At 36.1% G+C, this 24,229-nt stretch overlaps 1 protein-coding gene across 2 annotated transcripts in view; it reads right to left on the minus strand.

Annotated features, from left to right (window-relative positions):
* Window positions 1-13,642: 13,642 nt before the first annotated feature.
* Hgf (hepatocyte growth factor) overlaps window positions 13,643-24,229 on the minus strand; it is a 68,892-nt gene continuing 58,305 nt past the window's right edge. For both annotated transcript variants that reach the window (XM_055612969.1, XM_055612968.1), the window contains exons 14-18: window positions 22,737-22,811; window positions 21,540-21,686; window positions 20,926-21,032; window positions 20,658-20,803; window positions 13,643-17,485 (exon numbers count right to left, since the gene is read on the minus strand). In XM_055612969.1, the coding sequence (XP_055468944.1) occupies window positions 17,318-17,485; window positions 20,658-20,803; window positions 20,926-21,032; window positions 21,540-21,686; window positions 22,737-22,811 (643 nt within the window). In that variant the 3' untranslated portion in view covers window positions 13,643-17,317. The remainder of the gene's footprint in view (window positions 17,486-20,657; window positions 20,804-20,925; window positions 21,033-21,539; window positions 21,687-22,736; window positions 22,812-24,229) is intronic.

Raw genomic sequence — 24,229 nt, forward strand, 5'->3', positions numbered from 1 at the left:
TTAAAACAGTAAATATGATCAAGACACATATGTATGATTGCCTTTTAGAAGTAATTGAGAAATCATTGCAAATACTTACATATATTGCAGTTCTGAGTCAATAGTGAAAAATAAGTCTAGGCAAATACAGACCTAGGCCCTGTTCCTTGGGAATGTATAGTCTACTAGAAGAAACACTGTTAGTCTGTGTGAGTGTGTGTGTGTGTGTGTGTGTGTGTGTGTGTGTGTGTGTGTGTGTAAATAATAGATGAGTTAACTAAAGTAAGTGTTCTGAAATAGAAACGCATCATACTTTGAAATATATAATTGGGTCAGCAAGGTGGGCGGGGGAGATTGGTGATTTTTAAGCTGGATGAATTCAATATTAGTCAGGCAAAAACTGGGGGTGGGTGGATAAATCCAGACAGAAAAAACAGCAGATGCGAAGATTTTAAAAAAAGGAGTTCCACCAATTTGCAGAACTGAAAGTGCCCATACAAACTGGAACATGACGGGGGAGGACGTGACTGATGAAGTGGATATTCAGACACAATGGGTTTAACTGATGGTCAGCCAATGGGTAACTATAAAAGAACTTTCAGTTGGAAAATTACACAGTTATGTTTTTACTTATTCACTAAATTTGGATAAAAGATAGAATTTAGGTACAAAAGCAAGTTTCAGAATTACTGTTCTAATGAAAGTAAAGGAGAATCATGGCTTGAGAAAGGAGAACCCATTGGAGATGAAGAAATATGAATGATTTAAGACAGAGATAGGAGGCATAAGTGATGTCTGCGTGATCACTTGAATGCCAAAGGTGATATGTAGATAGGGGGAAAGTAATTTTCGGGATTCAGCTTTGAGTATGATAAGCACAAAGTTTTGATTGGGGAACTTTGAAAATAGGCAGGAATTGATGTTCACGTTTGGGTATATTCTGTTCGCAAACTGAGGGAGCATGCCAGCAGCGGACAGTTGATCCGCCTTGATGAAGTTCCAGGCATTTTATGCCTCTAGGGTAGGGCCCTGAAAAAAACACTGGGTTCTTTGAAGGTAAGAAAGCCTTTAAAGGAAAAGTTATGTTCTACTCTATTTTTGCTTAATACATACAGACTTACAGTCATAGGATAGATAAACACTGGAGACTTAATTGAAGCTTGGTAACTATAGTTTAAACACTCTATTGTTGAGCACAAAAGACAAGATCTCTCATTGCATTCTCCCACACCCTCCCAAATGTTAACAGTAGAAGGTGATAACTATATTAATGGTTTATTATAATCATTTCACAGTGTATAAATATGTCAACCACCATTTTTATTCTCTCTCTCTCTCTCTCTCTCTCTTATTATCAATCATACCTCAATAAAGTGGGAAAAATATCATTGAGAAAGTTAACAGGTTTAAAAAAACAAAAAGATGAAGTGATAAAAAATAAAATACTGTGAAAAGATTGCTAAACTCACATGCTAGTCTTCTTATATGTTTAGCTTTAAGGTGACATATCAAACTAACATTTATAAGCAGTCTGGAGAAATAAATGTGACTATGAATTAGAAAAACAAAAAGGCTGGCAAAGGAGAACAATGTTTTTTAATTTTTTTTTTTTGGTTGACCTTGGTTTGGGGGACATATAGATATCTTTGTTAATATTCATTCAAATAACTTTTTTAAAATCCTCCCCACTTTAATATATATATATATATATATATATATATATATATATATATATATATGCCCTTTTCTTTCTCTTTGGTCTCTATTTTCAGAAATGAAAAAGTAACAGATATAGGGACTTTATAAATGCTACTGAAATGAAAACAAGCTATGCTAGTTTTTCAAAATTTCAATGGTAATAAAATAGGAAAATGTAAGGAGAGTTCCAATAGATGTTACAAATACAAAAGAAAGCAATCTAAATATTCCTAGGTGTATGAACCTTTTTCAAACTCACTAGAAAAGAGAGATTATGTCAAATGAATAGATTTCCTAGAAGTTATTTTTGTACAAAAAATATTACAGATTATGAAGAGTTGAAATATGAAACCATACAATAAATATTTAAATTGAAGTTTCTCCAATTATAGTTACCAGAACTTTAGTACTTAAAAGTCAAAGAAAATGTTGTCTTGAAAATGTAAGAATTTTTTCACTGAAGTAAATATAAATATTATCCTATATAAGATCACTCTTATGGAGCCTAAAATATGTTTCAATATCCAAAGTGTCTTAGCTGTTGGACTGTGAAGCATCTGTCTATCTCCACACTTTTTCAAGCCTTGAACACATGGTTTTCTCAGAGGAATTTTTAAGTGCTCCATGAAAGAACAGTTTGAGTAAATTGTGACTGTAATTGAGCAATTGTTTCCTATTGTAGGGAATGCCCAAGATTAGAAGTGCTATGATTTTTCACGTTCACTTATATATGTTCAGCCTTCACAACTGAGAATTATTACCTAAACTGTCTGATTAAGTTTTTATATCATTATTTTCTCCAGATTCTTACCTTAACAATCAATAAGAACTTGACCATTTCCTGTTAGAATGACTGTTTGAACAACCAAAGAAAAAAAAACTAATAAGTTATTATACATTCTCTTCCACCATCTAGAGCTCTTTAACTACTTTTACTTATTTTTAGTAGTCTTTTTTTCCCATAAAATTGCTACTTTTCGTTTGTGATTATTTTTAACTTTATTTTCTCAGTGACATTTTTCAGTTGTATTGAGGTATTAAGTGTACATATTGAGGCTTAAATGTACATATTTATGAAGCAAAATATGGTTGACAGATATATATATTGTGAAAATACAGTATGCATTTTATGCATAGTCTATGTTATAATTATATTTACATTCTATGTCATATAAAACTTAGATCTGAAAAATTGACAATATATTTCAAAAGCTACAAACTATATGGAAAAAGCAATACAAAAAATTATTTTTCCTCATTGCAAAATGCTACGTATTTTGGTTTCAACCTAAAAAAAAAAAAATGAAATGGAAACTTTTTTCCTTTTTTTTATTAATTACACTTTATTCACTTTGTAACCCCCCCATAAGCCCCTCCCTCCTCCTCTCCCGGTCCCACCCTCCTTCCCCCTTCTTCACGAATGCCCCTCCCCAAGTCCACTGATAGGGGAGGTCCTCCTCTCCTTCCTTCTGATCTTAGTCTATCAGATCACATCAGGAGTGGATGCATTGTCATCTTCTATGGCCTGGTAAGGCTCCTCCCCACTCAGGGGGAGGTGATCAAAGAGCAAGCCAATCAGATTATGTCAGAGGCAGTCCCTCTTCCCATTACTATGTAAAGAGGACCCTGACAAAAAAAAAAAAAACAAAAACAAAAAACGCTCAATCCCCATCCAGAAAGGCAAGGAGGATGGACATCAGAAGAAGAAGAAAACAGGGAACAAGTTAGGAGTCTGCCACAGAAGGCCTCTGAAAGGCTCTGCCCTGCAGACTATCAAGCAGATGCTGAGACTTATGGCCAACTGTTGAGTAGAGTGCATGGAATCTTATGTAAGAGGTGGGAAATAGTAAGATCTGGAGAGGACAGGAACCCCACAAGGAGAGCAAAGGAAACAGAAATTTGAGCACAGGGGTCTTCCCAGAGACTCATACTCGAACCAAGTACCAGGCGTGGAGATAACCTAGAACCCATTCACAGATGTAGCCCATGGCAGTTTAGAAACTTTTTTTTAAATTAAGCAACAGTGTTGGTATTACGAAACTTTATAATGCTTCTCAGATGAAAAATTTACACACAAGCAGTAAGTAAACTATCTTGACCTAGAATATTTGCAGTAATTACTGTGATTTTCTTCTTCAAGGTTATGACATCCAAACTTCATGTGGAATACCAGATGGTAAAATGTACCCTAACATAATCTAAATTGTATTTATTTTCTCAAGAAAACATCCTTACTTATTAGCAAACCAATATCTAATTTCCTAGGCCTAGACAACTGGCAAAGACCATTTTTGAGGGGGGTGGGGTAGTTAAATGATCAGCCCTGAACACATATACACAATAGTAACACACAGACTGAGCAGATTGCATTAGGGATATATACAGAACAACTATGTATATAATATGTAACAACTAAAGAGAAAGAGGTCATACATCAGTTTGAAAGGGATCAAAGAGGTGCATGGAAAAGATTGGAAGGAGAACTGCTAAGGCAAAACTATGTAATTATCATTATTTAAAAATATACAAAATATAAAAATTGAATTTCTCATTTTTACTCTTAAAATCAATCTACATTTCATGATTTCTTTGTTTTTAATTGCTGAGTAGATTTCCACTGTGTAACTGTATCAAAATTTCTGTATCTATTCCTCAACTGAGGGACATTTGGGTTGTTTCCAGCTTCTGGCTATTACAAATAAAGCTGCTACCTCTGGGCACAAGGTCTTTTCTGAGACTGATACTCCAGACAAGGACCAAGCATGGAGATAACTTAGAAGCCCTGCAAGAAAGTAGCCCAAGGCAGCTCAGAATCCAAGAGGAACGGTTCCCCAATAATAGGACCAGGGACCATCTCTGACATGAACTCACGGGTTGTCTCTTTGATCAGCTCCACCTGAGGGGGAGCAACCTTGCTAGTCCACATAAGAAGACAAAGAAGCCAGTCCTGATGAGACCTGATAGACTATGGTCAGACGGAATGGGAGGAGGACCTCCCCTATCATTGGACTGGGGTAGGGGTATAGGAGAAGAAGAGGAAGGAAGAGTGGGATTGGGGAGGGGCTACAGCTGGAAAACAAAGTGAACACACTGTAACTAATAAAAAAAAACAATCTACAAATAGAAAAGTAAACTTTTTTTGAGACAGAGTCTCTCATTGTAGCCCTCATTGTCCTGGAGCTCTCTCTGTAGACCAGGCTGGCCTGGAACTCAAAGAGATCTACCTGCTTCTGCCTCCTCAGTGCTAGGACCAAAGACATGTACCACCACCACCAGGCTAAAAAAATGTAAACTTTTTAAAGTTAATTATTATTCACATTTTTAGAACATTCTTTGAAAGTATTATCTCATTGCAGATTTATGCTAACACTAAAGCTAGAAAAACACATACCAATGCACAAAAGTCCTCAACTATATATTTCAGAGCAGCATAGGTGAAAAAACCCTAAAAACTTTACAAAACCAAATCCAACAAATTAACCATAGTCAACACTTTATTTCAAGAATGTAAGGATGGTTCAACATATGCAAAGCAATGTATATGATATATCATGTCAACAAAATTCCTATATTTATGGTTGTAGGCCTAGTCTTTAACAGCAACAAAATTCTTGACAAATGCCGTGGACTTCTATAAGAAAAACCTAAAATATATCACCAAAAGACTATTAGAACCAATGAAAACTTCAGCCAAGTTTCAAGATGCAAAACCAACATTTAAAAATTGAAGGAGTTTTTCAAATGCGCTCGGTAGACTCCTGTCAATGTTCAATGCACATCCCATCTGTCTTTCAAAACGAGGATTGATAATCTTACCCCATGTCCGCTCTCTTGATTATCTTTTTTAGGTGTATAGATTTCATTATGTTTATCATATCTTATAGGTCTATATAAGTGAGTATATACCGTGTTTGTCTTTCTCCTTCTGGCATATTTCACTCAGGATGATCTTTTCTAGATCCCACCATTTGCCTGCAAATTTCATGATTTCCTCCTTTTTGATTGCTGAGTAGTATTCCATTGTGTAAAAATACCACAATTTCTGTACCCATTCCTCCGTTGATGGACATCTGGGTTGTTTCCAGGTTCTGGCTATTACAAATAAAGCTGCTATAAACATGGTTGTTTTCAAAGCAAAGACTCATGACCAAACCTTTGGCAGAGTACAGGGAATCATAAGAAAGAAGGGGAGTTAGTCTTATGAGGAAAGGACAGGAGCTCCACAAGGACCAAATATATCTGGGCACAGGGTCTTTTCTGAGACTGACATGCAACCAAGGACCATGTATGAATGTAACCTAGAACCTCTGCTCAGATGTAGCCTGTGGTAGCTCACTAACCAATTGGTTTCCCATAGTGAGGGGAACAAGGACTATTTCTAACAGGAACTCAATGACTGGCTCTTTGGCCTCCCCACCCCCCAAGGGAGGAGCAGTCCTGTTAGGCCACAGAGGAGGACTTTGCAGCCAGTCCTGAAGATACCTGATAAAACAGGATCAGATGAATGGGGAGGAGGTCCCCCCTATCAGTGGACTTGGCAAGGGGCATGGTGGAGAGGAGGGAGGGAGGGAGGGACTGGGAGGGAATGAGGGATTGGGACACAGCTGGGATACAGAGTTAATAAAATGTAACTGATAAGAAAAAAATAAAATTAAAAAAAAAATTGAAGGAGTTTCTAGATACCAATAACAAATGACCAAAGAAAGGAACTGAAAGAAAATTCTACTTATATTAGTAACAAAATAAAAGAAAAGCAATAACCAAAAATAAAAGTATTCAGCAATGTAAACCCTGAAAAAAAATTAAAATAGAAACAAAAATTGAAAAGATATCATATGTTTAGATACTGAATGAAGCTGTTTTATTTAAATGCTGATGACATGGGCCAGAACAAATGACTTAGTGGTGAAGGGAGCTTCCTGATCTACAGAAACAGATTTCAGTTTCCAACACCCACATCATGTGACTCATGAACTCTGTAACTCCAGCTCCAGAGATATAATATCCTCTTCTAGACTCCAAGGGTTCTCAGACTCTGTGGGCATTCACTAACATAGAAACACACACATACAGATAAACAAAATTTTAATTTGATTTTAAAATATACTAATGACACTCTTCACACATCTAGAAAAAAATCCTAAAATTTATATTCATTCACAAACAAAGCTAAATGGCCAAATTCATCTTGGATGAAAGAAACAAAGCTGAAGATGTTATACTACCTGAATTCAAAATACACCAGTGTATACAGTAATTAAGCCTTTATAATGTTAATCTGCTCTTTGATCACCTCCCCCTGAGGGGGGAGCAGCCTTACTGGGCCACAGAAGATGGCAATGCAGCCACTTCTGATGAGAACTGATAGTCTAAGATTAGAAAGAAGGAGAGGAAGACCTCCCCTATCAGTGGACTTGGGGAGGGTCATGCATGCAGAAAGGGGAGGAAAGGTGGGATCAGGAGGGGAGGAGGGAGGGGCTTCTGGGGGGATACAAAATGAATAAAGTGTAATTAATAATAATAAAAAATAAAAAGAAAAAAACTATTAATCTACAATGAGAAACTGAGTAATGAAACAGAAGAGAGATCCTAGAAGTAATCTCACAAGTCTACATTGAATTGTGTTTTAGCTGATGCTAATAAAATGTGTAGAAAACAGGTCCTTAAACTGATGCTAGGAAAACTGCATATTCATACCCTAAATACTCATCAAATCAAATTCAAGTAGGCCCTAGTTGGTTATTATGTCAATTTCTACATAAATGCATTAAAGAAGTACATGAAATCCCAAAACTATTAAACTAATAAAACAAAATGTAAGGAAAACACTTCAACACATTACAATTAGATTTTTTTTTTCATTAAGGAAAAAAAAGAGGACCAGAAACAAAAAATACAAAAAATAGACAACAAACTAAAAGCCTTCTGCACAGCCAAGGAAACCACTAAGATGGAAAAGACAGCTCACCGTACTAGGGAAAATAAGTATAAACTTTACAACTGACCTGAGGCTAACACTTACAATATGTATAAAACTCAGCTGACTATATCAAAATGGAAAGCATGTACAAATAACCCAGTTTTTTGTTTTTTAAAAAAAGGAAAACAGAAGTCAACAGTTAGTCCATAAAGAAGAGGTGAATGGACAGCACACAAATAAAAATATGCTCACCATCACTAATTGTTATGGAAACAAATTCAACCACAATGAGCCATCATTTCACCATAAGAATGACTATTTTAGAAACCCACAAAGCAAAACAAGAATTGTTGAGGGTAGGAGAAGGGAGATGCTGGTGCACATTAGCTCAGCCATTGTGAAGAACAAGAAGGAAATTATTCAGAAATTTAAAATAAAACTACTACACAATCCAGCATACAACTACTATTAATCAAATCTATCTGCTAATGAGGCATCCATACTCTCAAAATTATTTCAATACTTTTCAGTCAAGCCAAGATATGAAAGAACCTCGTTATCCAACTCTTGATAATGAAACTGTGGCAGATAGATATAGTGGAATAATATTAGGACATAACATTGAATTGAATCCTGGTATTTGTAACACCATAGATGGAATCAGAGATCATTATAAGCCAGAAACAGGAAGGCAAATGCCATAATCTTACTCATAGATGCAGTTTTAAAAATACAGTCTCATAGAGAGTTAGAGTAGAACGATGGATACAAGAATCTGGGTAGAGTTGGAGATTGGTGGGACTTTGACCAATAGGTACTAAATTATATTTAATTCAAAGCAAGACATTCTGGTGTGCAATTGAGCAATGAGATGACTCTAGACAACAAATATGCCTTGAATATTTTAAAAATGCTACAAGGATTTATCATATATAAACAATGTATGTTCAAGAAAATATACTTATTAGGATTTGAACCTTGTAAAACATGTACACTGTCAAAATATCACACGCTGTCCACAAATACTGTATATAATTTCTATGTATCAATTACTAAACAAAAAATTATTTTCTAAGTGACATCTAGTTCATACAATTCCTAAGTCATTTTAAAATAGCCCATTTATAATTCAAATCTAAATAATGCAATTAAATGTAAGCCCTAAAATTTATAACCCATAGCGATAACTGCATAGAATTAAAATCTCTTGGGAACAGTATTAAGCCTTCAAAAGGAGACTGCATTTTCAACTTGATATACCAAGGCTAGTTGATATCCATGAGAAGCTCCTTTTTTTTTTTTTTTCTGAAAAAAGAAAAAAAGGGGGAAGAGTGGTTTGGGAGAGGAGAGACTGGGGAGAAAGACTGGGTGGAGAGGAGGGAGGGGAAATTGTGGTCTGGATGTAAAGTCAATTAATTAATCAATTAAAAATGAAAAGTAAATTCTAAAGAATGCATATTATGCATTATAAAATATTTTACCACCATTATATTGTTTACCGTTGTGAAAAAAATACTGTAGAAATCTTAATAAGAAGACCTATTGGTGTTCATAAAGCACAAACTAAGTATAACCCAAAGAACATTAAAAATAATGCCCAACAGAGAAACACTTAAAGAAATGCTCACTGAACTTAATCATCAGGGAAATGATAATAATAATAATAATAATAATAAAAACCCTGAGATTTTACCTCACACCCATCAGAATGGCTAAGATAAAAAACTCAAGGGACAACACATGCTGGAGAGGATGTGGAGAAAGGGGAACCTTCCTCCATTGCTGATGGCAATGTCAACTTGTACAACCACTTTGGAAATCAATCTGGTGCTTTCTCAGACAATTAGGATTAGTGCTATACCACTCCTAGGCATATATCCAAAAGATGCTCAACTAACAACAAGGACATTTGCTCAACCATGTTTGTAGCAGCTTTATTTGTAAGAGTCAAAAGATGGAAACAACATAGATGTCCCTCAATGGAGGAATGAATACAGAAATTGTGGTACATTTACAGGATGGAATACAACTCAGCTATTAAAAACAAGGAAATCATGAAATTTGCAGGAAAATGGTGGGAACTAGAAAAGATCATCTTGAGTGGGTGGCCAGAAACAGAAAGACACATATGGTATATACTCACTCATAAGTGGGTATTAGCCACATAATATCGGAAAAACATACTACACTCAATACTCCTAAAGAAGCTAAACAACAAGGAAGCCCTTAGGGAAGATGCTCAATTCTCATCCAAAAGGACAAACTTGGTAGACATTGGAAGCAGGAGAAGACAGAGAATAGGACATGAGCCTACCACAGATGGCCTCTGAAAGACTCTACTGATGGAGATATCGAAGTAGAGACTGAGACTCAGGCAAACTTTGGGCAGAGTGCAGTGAATCTTACGAAAGAAGGGGGAGATAGAAAACATGGAGGGGACAGGAGCTCAAAAGCAGACCAACAGAGCCATAAAAACTGAGCCCTGGGGGCCCTGAAGAGAATGATACCCCAACCAAAGACAATGCATGCAGAGGACCTAAAATCCAGGCTCAGATGTAGCCCATAGACACAGTCCAAGTGGGGTCCCTAGTAAGGGGTGCAGGGACTTTCTCTGGCATGAACTCAGTGGGAGGCTCTCTGATCACCTCCCCCTGGGAGGGATGAAGCCTTGCCAGTCTACAGAGGAAAACAATGCAACCTTTCCTGATGAGACCTGATACACTAGGTCAAATGAAAGGGGAGGAAGATTTCCTCTATCAGTGAATTAGGGGAGAGAGATAGGGGAAGAAGAGGGAGGAAAGGGGGGCTTGGGAGGAGTTGAGGGAGGGGGCCACAGCCGGAATACAAATTGAATAAATTGTAATAAATGATAATAAAATCATAAAGTAAAAAAAAAAAATGTCCCCAATAGCAAGCCTGACCCAAAAAGTCATGGGCCAGCTATGACTAAGTACCAATGGGAAGGGACAAGGGCTACATGGGAGATAATTAGTTGTAGATGGGTGATGAGGACACAGACACGTAGGCAACTACGTGTTTTAAAATTTGCAAGTTTAGTGATGTTAGAGAAAAGCTGGTGAACACGGCCATGAGGATTACATTTGAAAATGTCTGAAGACAGTGACTGAAAATCTGATTATTCTGCTTTGATAGTCTGCAGGGCAGACCCTTTCAGAGGCCCTCTGTGGCAGGCTCCAAACTTGTTCCCTGTTTTCTCCTTCTTCTGTTGTCCATCCTCTTTGCCTTTCTGGATGGGGATTGAGCATTTTAGCCAGAGTACTCCCTCTTGATTAGTTTCTTTAGGTGTACAGATTTTAGTAGGTTTATCCGATATTATGTGTCTGTATGAATGAGTATATACTGTGTGTGTCTTTCTGCTTCTGGGACAGCTCACTCAGAATGATCTTTTCCAGTTCCCACCATTTACTTGTAAATTTCATGATTTCAGTGTTTTTTATTACTAAGTAATATACCATTGTGTAGATGAACACAATTTCTGTACCCATTTCTCAGTTGAGGGACATCTGGGTTGTTTCCAGCTTCTGGCTATTACAAATAAAGCTGCTACAAACATGGTTGAGCAAATGTCCTTATTGTATACTTGAGCCACTTTTGGATATATGCCTAACAGTGGTATAGCTGGATCTTGAGGAAGCGCTATTCCTAGTTGTCTGAGCAAGCGCCAGATTGCTTTCCAGAGTGGTTGTACAAGTTTACATTCCCACCAGCAGTGGAGGAGGGTTCCCCTTTCTCCACAACCTCTCCAGCATGTGTTGTCACTTGAGTTTTTGATCTTGGCCATTCTGATGGGAGTAAGGTGAAATCTAAGCAGATGCTGAGACTTACAACCAACTGTTGGACAGAGTGCAGGGAATCTTATGTAAGAAGTGGAAAACAGTAAGATCTGGACAGGACAGGAGCTCTACAAGGAGAACAACAGAACCAAAAAATCTGAGCACAGGGGTCTTCCCTGAGACTCATACTCCAACCAAGTACCATGCATGGAGATAACCTAGAACCCCTGCACAGATGTAGCCCATGGCAGTTCAGTGTCCAAGTGGGTTCCATAGTAATGGGAACAGGGACTGCCTCTGACATGAACTGATGGGCCTGCTTTTTGATCTCCTCACCCTGAGTGGGGAGCAGCCTTACCAGGCCAGAGAGGAAGACAATGCTGCCAGTCCTGATGAGATCTGATAGGGTAGGGTCAGATGGAAGGAGAGAAAGACACCCCCCCCCATCAGTAGACTTGAGGAGAGGCATGTGTGGAAAAGGGAAAAAAGGGAAGGTTTGGGAGGGGAAGAGGGAGGCAGCTACAGGGGGGATACAAAGTGAATAAAGTGTAATTCATAAAAAAAATTTAAAAATCTGATTATTCAAGAGTATTGGAGAGAGATAAAGATGCAGTGATAGTCTAGATTTGTGCTGTGTGACAGATCCACAGTTTGTATTGCTGTAGTGCTTACACGTGTTTAAATGTTTTCTATTTTCAAACTATAGATTAGCACACAACTAATTTATAACCTATTGTTTCTGTTGAGTCTATGAAATAAAATGGGTTTAATTTACTGTTTTTTCCCTATTTCTCTAGACATACTCTAGGCAATAATACCCTTATCACGCTATCCTAATTTCTTCCCTAGTTATTCCAGATACACCACTAGCTTACAGTAAATTTCTTCTTTCATAAATAACACATGCAACAGAAATATTTGTGAATGTAAACAGCAGTAGATAACCTCAGGCTCTTTAATGTAAAATTCTTGCTGTTACTTATATATGAGAAGCTTGCCAGTGATAAAATGGGTGTGGAGAGCTAGTTCAGAACTGTTCAGTTGAAGGATGGTGTTATTGGGAGATTAATGACAGAGAATCATAGGAGGACTCCTGGACCAAAGCACAAAGGGAATGCAGAGTGAAGGGATTCTTTAAGGTCTTGGACAAATAGGGATTAATTGCTGTGCCCCAGTGGACTGCCCGCACATATGCAAACACAGACAGTACTAATTGGCCTCAGTGGGTCATGATAATAAATGGCATGCTGTTGAAGAATATGACGGGATTTAGCAGGAGTTGAGAGGAGTCTCCGCATCTGTTTTGATACGGTTGGGTAGAGTCTTTCAGAGGCCCCTCTCCTGTCCCCTATCTTCTCCCACTTCTAATGGTTATCCTGTTTGCCCTTATGAATGAGGATTAAGCATCTTCCCTATAATATAGGATAAACATGCTAAAATCGATAGTCCTAAAGAAGCTAAACAAATGTCATTTCTTAAAGAATCTTGACTCTATTTGAAAGAGAAGAATACATGAGTTAGACTTGAGATGAACTAAATTCTTTTAATTTATTGTATACATTCTTAAGCATAATACTAATACAAATGAATAAGTGTACATATTCTATTTTAAGTAGAATCATTAAATGATTAGTGGTTTTACTCTGATTATCAACTTATATGTAAGATTTATCATTTGAAATCAGAATCTATGTAAGAATAGTTATTTTAAGAATCATTGGTTGGGGGAGAAACAGTATGGTAAAGTTGGAAATAATCAATGTGTTATGGAGGTCCTGGTCAGAACATTAATAATTAGTTCTTCCACTTTGAGGTAAATAAATTCTTTGGATTCATATGCATTCAAAATTATTGAGTACTCTATAAATAGGCCATAAATTAATTAAAATTTTAAGATAATTTTATAGCTTTGTAGTATGTGAAAGTACAGGACATTTATAATTTTTATATAGTTGCATAATATAGCATAGTAGTTTTCTAGCAAATCAAAACAATGACAAAATAATCTTATTTTACCTTTGGATATTTTCAAGTACATAGATATTAATCATTTTCTGGCAAACCCTGATAATGCCATGGAAAGAAGTCAGAAGAAAATACAATCTTTACTTAGCTCTATAAAGAAGCTAAATATTTCTTGTAACAAAATGTATGTCATTCCTGTCAAGTAAATCCAAATTGTTGCTCCTTTCCACTTTAAGATCCTACAATTACAAATTTGTCCATACATATAATTATAAAAGAGAAAGGATATGTTTTGGTAAAATATTTTATTATTATTAAGAATAATAATATAATCATGGTTATAAAAATAACAACTTTATTAACTACAGAGAATTTATAATACAAGTCATTACCACAGTGTTCCCTTTGGGGGGTAAGCATGCAGCTATCCCACTCATTTGGCAGCTTATCATTGTCCTGTTTACACAGGCTGACAAGTTGCACTATCCACAGTATTCGGCTTTGGCTTCCAAAAGACAGAAGCCCTTCTGTGCAAACAGAAATGAACCTACGGGAGAGCGGCACTGTCAAGAGGTAAGGGTCTGGGAGAGCTTGCTGTTTGTTCTGGTTTGGTTTGTTCGTTTGTTTGTATTAATAGACTCTTGGTACAAACTTCAGTTGAATTTTGAAAGATATATTCTTCCTTGGACTTAATTCGAAGAGTAATTCACTGCAAATAATTTATTAGGAAGAGGCAGATATGGATCTTACCCAAATCCTTTTTTTTTTTTTTTAATGAGATTTCTATAAATGAAAATGCGTGGTTGGATACACACAGTGAGTGGAAGTAGTTATTTTTGTACTTCAGTAAATCAACTTAAGGTTTGCTTTTTCTTAACATGAGATAGTATTGACTTTTTCCACTTCATGTCCTATAAGTTACAAAGCTAGCATTTGTTTTGTGAAAAAGAAAAATTAGAAACAAGAAAATGCCTGACCGCGACTCCTAATTCTTGACAGTGCTCTTTTCAGGGGATGTTGTAGCTGGAACATTCACTCTGTACAGTACCATTGGTACCAGCAAGAAATATCCACAGGAATAAGTAAAATACAGTTTTGCTAACACATGCCATTAATGTTATTTTCCTTGCCTTCCAGTGTTTCACATTCATGTAGCTTGAAACACTTAAACAGCAAGCAAGAGCCTGTTAATACTAGAGACTGACTCACGATAGACCATTATACTGAGGACCTGCCCACAGTAAATAGGTAAAAGTTGCTTTACATTTTACAATAACATTAAAGAAATATACAAAAGAAATATCATCCCTCTGCACAGCAGAGGCATATGACTAATATTTTAGTTTCATTCCTGCAGACATAAGAAAATGTCTACAATTATAACAGTGTGTAACTGTTACTTGGTCAAAGCAAAACCAGCCTTGAAAGCTCATAATTTAAAAGGCCTTCTTGTCCATGACACAATATAATATAGAGTTCTAGATAAGCTGAATTTTTTTCTCTTTTTACTTTGAACTTTATTCATAGATAACCATCCAATACATAGTGGTGCTTACAAGATACAAATGCTTTCCCCTAATCTTGTTCACCATCAACACTATCGACTTTGCCCTATTGCAAAGGAAAGCCCATGGGAAGAGTTGCTCTATGAGCCATGTTTGGTTCATTGACATTTGACAATCGTTTACCTTAAAAAAATTTCAGAAACACTGATTCCAATGTATCTGAAAACTTGACTGCATTTTGTTTCTAGGTAATTTCTTTTTTTTTTTCTTTACATGGATACTTAGAAAAATACACCAAAATAAGTAAATAAGTATTGCGAAATGTCAGTATGTTAAGATATTGCATTTATCATAATAGCTCTGTCAATATAATTTACATGTAGCACTGAATTTTAGACAACCCAGGAAGGAGCTATGAAAAGTATGTACTTTAATATCTTACTAATCTATCTTCTGTCTTTTTTAATGAGGAGTTACAGAAGTGAAAGAAAAGTGTAGTGGCTGTAAAATGAGTGGACTGGCTATTCTCTGGGTCTCCCCACATCCACTGTTTCTCGACACAGTACCTACGTGATCAGAAATACATATGCACATGAATGTGTATGTACATATATGACACACACACACACACACGTCATAGCTTGTATGAGAATTTCTGGATCTCTTCCCTGGGAGCACAGAGGAACATTCATTGGGGCACTGTTTGGACCTTCAGCCTGTAGATAATTTAAGAGAATCCAATCTGAAAAATGTGAAACCTGGATTAAAAATGCTCAAATAATAACTTTTAATGTTCTGATTTATACGCGAAGGCTGTGAGAATTTAGAAGCTGCCTTATTACTTTTTAATATCCTGCTTTTGGATAAATGTACAGCTCTTAACTAGTCATGGCAATTAGTATAATAAGTATAGTATGAATGTTATCATATAGATTACAAAATTTAAATGAATATTTCATGTCGCTAGGAAAGAGCTTTGTTAACAGAAATGAGATAATATGGTAATGTCTTCATAACATACCCAACTTTTTGGAATCAATTATATATGTATATTAGTTTTTCAAGACAGGGTTTCTCTGTGTAAGTTGGCTGTACTGGATTCGCTTAAGACCAGGCACAGAGATCTGCCTGCCTCTGCCTTTGCAAATGCTGGGATTAGAAGTATGCGCCAGTGCCCTGGCTATCAAGCATATTTTTTAAGGTAATTGAACCAGAAAATATAGAGGATCTTGTTCTTCCTTTCATATTTTTCCTATTACTCACAAGCTAAGACTTTTTAGATTGAGAAATGTATTTTCATATTTTTCGCCCAAAATATTTCAAAATAAAATTTAATGTAGGAGGCTTTGCAGACATGGACATTTTTATGTTAAATCGTTTTTGTTATTTTTTTTTTAACTTAAGGAGAATAAGCTAGAAGCCAATCACAGCAGCAAGTTTTAAAAGTAACTTATATAAGTACATATTTAAAAACAGAAACACTTTTAAATTTCTTAAGACACAGGTTTGAAAACTGAATAAATGTTATAGGAAAATAGATCTACTAAAATCCTGCATAAATAAGTAGCCCAAATTTGGAGGAAAGAAATAATACAAATACACATATTATTTTCTGGTTTTTAGGAATTAGGAAACATACAACATAACTAGGACAATAAATATAAATAAACATCAAGGCTAGTCATTATTTTCTCCTATGGGAACTGTCCTCATTTTAAACACTGTCCAGTGGAGGTCATCTACCATAGATATAAGGGGCAGTCACTTATACCTTGTACATTTCCTGAATATTCCCACTTATCTCTCAAAAAAAAATTAAATTTTAGAAGAACTATAGACACATACATCCAAAATATTTAGAGATTACACTAAATACATCATAGTTTAAACTGTAATATGTGGTGCATGAGTACTCAGCCATGGGCTACAGGTATGTGCTTTCATAAAAGGATGGTTATGTGCAGTATTACAGGGTATATGCTGTAAAAATGAATGAACTCTAACATATGGAATATGAAGTCTAATATAATTTAATATAGGGTTACAAGTTAAAAATACAAGGTGTAAATTGTTTCGATGGGGTTAAAATGTTTAACTTATGATTTATTTATTATTACGATATTAACCTGAAAGCAGCGTAGAATGACTAATTAGCCTTTTCCTTTAAATCTTTTATCATCTGGTGACTATGAGTTTGCATTTTTTAATCCATTCAAGTATCTTCAGGAGATATGTTACTACACTTGCAGGTACCTTAATTCACTTCAACATTTACAAAATTAACACTGAAAAACAAAACAACAGAAAACACCCACATATATTAATGAGTTATCTGCACACTCACAACACTCAAGTAGTTGTTTTAGGATTGTTTTAGATGAAAGTTTAATCCCGAAGTCTCTGAAATCCTCATGTATTGATGGATACTTCAAACACACTGGCTTCTTCTATGGTTATTACAACTTGTACGTCAAAATTACTTTGTGTATCCACTTTGCATAATATGCTACTCGGACAAAAATACCAGGACGGTTTGGGATGGCACATCCACGGCCAGGAACAATGACACCAAGAACCATTCTCATTTTGTGTTGTTCACAAACAAGTGGGCCACCATAATCTCCCTAAGAAGAAAAGACAAAAAAAAATACCAATTTATTTTGAAAGTAAAAGCAGTAATTCATGAATAGCATCCACTGTTGACCTGCAGCTAGTGGGGACAGTCATTCAATGATATCTGTTCAATATCAACATTTGAAAAATGTAGAGAATTACAAAATAAAAAGAAGATCTACTTTCACTTAGATGATTTAATGATGAGCTTCATTAAGTTTTCTCTCTTTTTTTTTTTTTCTAAAACACTCTTTCCCTTCCTCCAGCAGATTATCGTAACAATTTAAGTAGGAAATTCTTATAATTGAAACAATAATTATATATAATTTGGAACTACTTTCCAAGCATGAAATACTCCTCTGCTCTCAGTTGATACTAGTAAATAATATGGTTATAATATACATAAAGGGTGGCCTATGATTTCCTGGCTATTCTATATGATAACAATATTATATCATCAGGTAAAACCATATGACAAATGAGTTAGCTTGTGCATATACTGTATATATAAATGTATGTATACATACAACCATACAAAGGTTGACTGTGTACGTAGGCATTTATTCGTACTACACAGTTTGTTACCTGTGACTGTTAGGACTGTGCTTTATCACTTCAATGTGCCATGCAGCCTCTAAGGACACAGGGACAGGGCTAGAAAGAGTGATCAGTGCTTAAGATAACTCTTTCTGAGGACCCAATTTGGTTCTTAGCACACATGGAAGGTGAATAACAGTCGCCTGTAACTCCAGTACCTGGGACCCTGACCACCTCTTTTAGATTCCATGAGCACCAGCCGGGCATACGGCGTTCATAAATGCGTGCAAGCACCCATACAGAGACATGAAAAGAACACAGTGACCGTATTTGAGCATCCTTGTATAGAAGATTATCTTCTTTCCCCCCGAAAACTGATGTAATTTGAAAAATTAAATGAATGCTAAAAAAGTTTCTTCTCTATTGTGAACCGGAAGAAGGAACCATTGATATTCTTGATATGGAACTTTAGGTAGACCTGTAGTCAAATGAAAAAGAGTACAGAAATCTTTTATTTTAACACACCTTTTGTATATCAATCCTGATGAGGTAATAATATTGATGTTGAAATAATACACTAGTGGTTTCTGACAGGCACTTTTCAACATTACCTTCTTTCGAGATTTTCAGTAGATGCCATGCTGCTTCTACCATATAGACATTTAGGGTCATTCTCTTCAAGTATTTATTATTATTGTTGTTGTTCTTTTGTTGATGTTAATTATATTAGAGTTATTTATTTACTTTACACCCCAAACTCCTGAGTTGTTTTTTTAAATACTAATTATTGTTTTACTTTTTAAAATATTAATTACAGTTTATTCACTTTGTAGCCCCCTCCCTCACTTCCTCCCAATCCCACCCTTCCTCCTTCATCTCATCTCCTCTCATTCCCCTCCCTAAGTCCACTGATAGGGGAGGTCCTCCCTTCCATCTGACTCTAGCCTTTCAGGTCTCATCAGGACTGGCTGCCTTGTCTTTCTCTGTGGCCTGGTAAGGCTGTTACCCCCTGAAGGAAGGTGATCAAAGAGCCAGACAAGAAGAGCTCATGTCAGAGAGAGTCCCTGTTCCCCTTACTAGGGTACCCACTTGGATACTGAGCTGCTGTGGGCTATATCTGTTCAGGAGTTCTAGGTTATCTCTATGTCTGGTCCTTGGTTGGAGTATCAGTCTCAGAAAAGACCCCTGGGACCAGATTTCTTGGTCCTGAGTGAGGAATCCAAGAAATGGAAAGACATGTTATATATTCACTTATAAGTGGATATTAGACATTTAATATAGGATAAACATACTAAAGTCTCGACATCTAAAGAAGCTAAGCAAGAAGGAGGACCCTGGGTAAGATGCTCAATTCTCATTCAGAAAGGCAAATGGAATAGACATCAGAAGAGGGAGAACACAGGACAGGAGCATACCACAGAGGGCCTTTGAAAGTTTCTACCCAGTAGGGCATCAAAGCAGATGCTGAGATTCACAACCAAACTTTGGGCAGAGTGTAGGGAGTCTTATGAAAGAAAGAGGAGATAGAAATACTAGAGGGGACAGGAGCTCTACAAGGAGAGCGATAGAACCATGAAGTCAAACCTTTTAAATTCTATCATTTGAAGCAACTCTAAACATTTCATACCTGACTATACACACTCTTTTCAGAAATAAAATTCCAGAGAAAGATATATATGCCACACATATATTTCAGTGTGCTTATATTCTACACTTATGACATACATTCTTTTACCTATCAACAACTGTTTCATTTTTATTGAATTCACTACACAGAGTAATCCAGTATCCCACAACTGTGAGGCTTGAAGAACATACTTCTCACATTCAAAATTATATCTTAAATGATAGCTTAGCAGCTTGTCTATGTAAAACAAGAACTGGAATCCTGCCAAGCTGTAAGAACAGTTGCTTAACAAATAAAAATAACCAAGCTATTAAAGTTACTAATGTTGACCTTTGATTTAAAAAAAAAATAGAACTTCTTCAGAAAATTGCAGAGCCTACCCATAGCACTATGAACAACTTCAAATCAGGCATATATCTTTCAGTATTAATAATAGGGTTCATTGAAGGAGACTCAAAGAAAGAAAAATTTAGAAAAGAACTAGAAAAGTAATCTGTGTGCTTGTAATGAGCACAGTCTACTCTGGGACTTCTAGAATTTGTAGAGTGTTGTTTTTAGATACAAATGCCTTTAAAGAGTTTTTTCTTTTCTTTCTTTCTTTCTTTCTTTTTCTTCTTCTTCTTCTTCTTCTTCTTCTTCTTCTTCTTCTTCTTCTTCTTCTTCTTCTTCTTCTTCTTCTTCTTCTTTGTGAATGAAGCATGGGGTTGCTCACCAGTCAATTGAAAAAAAATGAACAAAGTGTAGGCCTATGCCTACACTTCCCCTGTTGAGGAATATGTTTCTATACAAGCATTTTGATTTTAAAAAGATAGCCAGAAAACACAGAAGAAAGTATGATATTGGCTTTTAATTTTTGCCTTACTTTGGTCTTTAAGATGACTCTTGCCAATAATGTGAAATCTCCTGCCTCAGCCTCCCAAGTTCTGGGGTTACAGGAACACTCCACCTGCCTGCCTTCAATGATACATTGTTTATTGAACAGCTTGTTTATAGTTTGTTTGTTTCTTTGTGTGTTTTACCTCGCATGGTCCTGATCCAATCTTTTCAGCCCCAGCACATAATTCAGATTCATTCAAGGTCACCTTCCCTTGATGGTGCTGACTGCATTTCTCATTCCCCATAATATACAGATGAGCTACTCGTAATAAGCCATCTGAGTTGATCACTGGAACAGTGTGAAAAGTATACAGTTAATGAGCATGAGTAAAGGCAAGTAAAGCAATAAACAGATAATTTTATATATCAAATAATTATTATATCACCCCCTGTCTTAAAGAAATAGCTTACATCCTGTGTAGCCCCAGCCGTAAACACTGCATGTGGTCTTTTCAGGGATTGTGCAGCCATAATTGGGTAAGTCAATTGTACTGACAAAGTTATCCAGGATTGCAGGCCTGAAAAGACAAAATATAGTATAAGGACTCGTAGGATACAACAACACAGAAACATGTACATGTATGTACAGTATTAAGACACAAGGGTATCTTTGTCATTAAAACAAAAGCAAAGAAGGATTACCTAATTCACTTATCTGACAAAACTTAGGCAGGTTATAGAGAAAGGAGACATTTCCTGGTACTAGTCTGTAATAAATGCTCAGTACAGAAAGTTATTGCCTTGATTTTTCTGAGGAGTCAAATGATTGTTTATTAAGCTTCTGTTTTAAGACTGGAAGACTATTTCAGAAAATTCATCTATTGCTATTTGAAAATCATATGATAACTCTTTCTAACATACATCTACATATATGCATATATATAAATACATATGCCCACATAAATATAGACCCATGATAATATGAGATAATAATAAATGTACATGTGAGAGAAAAAAATAAACACAGCTGAAAAATAACGTTTCTCTAAGTCCAACAAAATACGAAATCTTCTTTAGAAACTTACCGAGCCAGCTTCAGTAAAACCAAGTCTGACCCTTCAGGTCCATAGACCAGCTGGGAAATGTTGAGGATCTGTTTGCGTTTCTCCTCGCCTCTTTCATGAACATCATGAATTCCGAGCCAAGCTTCATAGTCTTTCAAGTCTTTGTTTCTAGATAAAAAATTAACATGCAAGCTGTAATTTATAATTAGAGGTTACTATTAATTTACGTCACCATTTTAACTTATAAAGATAAACACCTACATTTAAATTTTGACAAAGTATAACACAGAACAACACGCTTGTTAAGGGAAATTCTGAACATCACAGATACTCTGAAGCAGAGGGTTTGAAGCTGCCGACATTCTAAAAGGCTATTTATTAAGTTTATGAAATATTTTAATATATTATACTTACTATAAAGTAAGATACATGTTCAAAAATCCTTGTGTTCTTTACATGAATTACAATTTGAGTGTAAATTTTATACAGCTGTGTACATATTTGGTTTATCATTAAGGTTGAAGATTTTTCACAAAAACACTTGATATGAAGTAAGAAGCAAGCTCTATGGATAGCCTCCTTATCTTTGCTGATGTAATTTTCTTTGAAAAAAATTCCCAGGTTGGTCCCAAAGCTGTCTCTCCATACAAAAAGAGATGCAGGGACTCAAGGAAGCCTGCTGCTTATCAGAAAAAAGAAAATGTTTCCGTCAAGAAATACAGAGTGCAAGTGGGAAGTTGGGACATGGTTTTATTTGCAAAGAATCGTTTCTTCCAAGTGAGACCAAGGCCAAACATGAAAAAATAAAAAGTTAGCTGAATGAATACTAAACAGTGAATTAGCAGTAAATATGAAAACATAACTGAAGCCAATGTTTATAATTAAATTTTAAAAGGAAGGGCTGACAGGATGACTCAGTGAGTAAGCACACTTGCTGCCAAGCCTGATGACCTGAATTTGATCACTGAGACCCACATGGTAGAAGGAGAAGACAGACTCCCACAAGTTGTCTTCTGACCTCAACATGCGAGCCATGTCAAGCACACACACACATGCACACGCACACACACACACGTACATTTATTTTAATTTATAGTACACTAAATGGCTTCACTTATTCTGATTAAGTTATTGTAAAATAAATGCTCGATGTCAAAACCAAAATAGAAGACACATTTAAATGCTTCCAAGTAAATATTGATTTAAAAACCACCTTACCTCGCTGGAAAACATTGCCTTGCAGTAAGAACCCAGCTTTCCTTTATCAATGATCCCCCGCAGATATGCTTATTTCTATGAAAAGAAAAAAGAACAAGTAATGTCTTTGCAGAAAAACAAGCAAACAAAAAAGCAAATATTTCCTGCCAATTAGTGAAAACCTATAGTTTCATTCATCAAAAGTAAATGAACTGTCAATAAAAATGAAAATAATCTACTTGACTAGAGCAATACACACAATGTGCTTCTGTCTGAGGGTGGTATTTCATGATTGTGGCATCAGTGATTGCTTTCACAATGTGGTTAAATTGTAGAGAATTAAGTTTGCTACACAGTATATGGTCACCACAAACCAGTATATATTCCCAAAGCTTACCTCCGTGCTTATATCCATCTACAACTCACGTTGCAAATATAGGATAATTTAAATGAATAGAAATATGCAAGTGTTTAAAATTCAGCATTTGATATAAAAATAATAATTTGAGACTTCATTAAACAACTCTGAAAAACCATCCAATGGTATCACTTTATTTTTAACTTTTACATCACTCCCTTTTTCCACTAGCATAGTTTAGAGGGTTTAGGTTTTGCTTCTTGTGGGACTCTGGATAGCCTAAATGCCTTGCATACATAAGAACGTGTTTTACATTGAACTATAGCCTCAGTCTCAACATTTAGTTTTGATGTGATAAAATGCAACTGGGTTTGGGTAAATTTGACAAGTATAAGGTCACTGTTATAGTTATTTATCTTTAAAAGTAAATTAATTTTTCAAGACAAACCATCTAGGAAATTTAAAAATAATTGTTCACAAGAACAAGAAAGATTATGAGTCTCAGCATCTGCTTTGCTACACTGCTAGGCAGAGTTCAGGGAATCTTATGAAAGAAGGGGAGACAGTAAGACCTGGAGACGATAGGAGCTCCACAAGGAGAGCAACAGTACTAAAATATCTGGGCACAGGAGTCTTTCCTGAGACTGATACTCTAACCAAGGACCATTCATGGATGTTACCTAGAAACCCTGGTCAGATGTAGCCCATGGCATCCCCGTATCCAAGATGAGTTTCCTAGTAATGGGAAGAGGGACTGTCTCTGACATGAATTCATTGGCTGGCTCTTTGACCATCTCCCCCTGGGGAGGGGAGCAGCCTTGCCAGGCCACAGAGGAGGACAATGCAGCCAGTCCTGAGGAGACCTGATAAGTTAGGGTCAGATGGAAGGAGGGAGGAACAGTGGGATTGGGAGGGAATGAGGGAGAGGACTACAGCTGGGATGCAAAGTGAATAAACTGTAATTAATACAAAAATAAAAGAACATAAAGTTATGAGAACACTAAAAAAAGCATTAGGAAGATAATGCAGCCAGTCCTGATGAACCTGATAGTCTAGGGTCAGATGGAAGGGGAGGAGGACCTCCCTATCAGTGGACTAAAGGAGGGGTATTGGAGGAGTAGAGGGAGGAAAGGCTGGGTTTGGAGGGGATGAGGAA

The sequence above is a fragment of the Psammomys obesus genome, unplaced genomic scaffold (assembly GCF_907164565.1).
Source record: "Psammomys obesus unplaced genomic scaffold, mPsaObe1.curated_primary_1811, whole genome shotgun sequence".
NCBI classification, from domain to species: domain Eukaryota; kingdom Metazoa; phylum Chordata; class Mammalia; order Rodentia; family Muridae; genus Psammomys; species Psammomys obesus.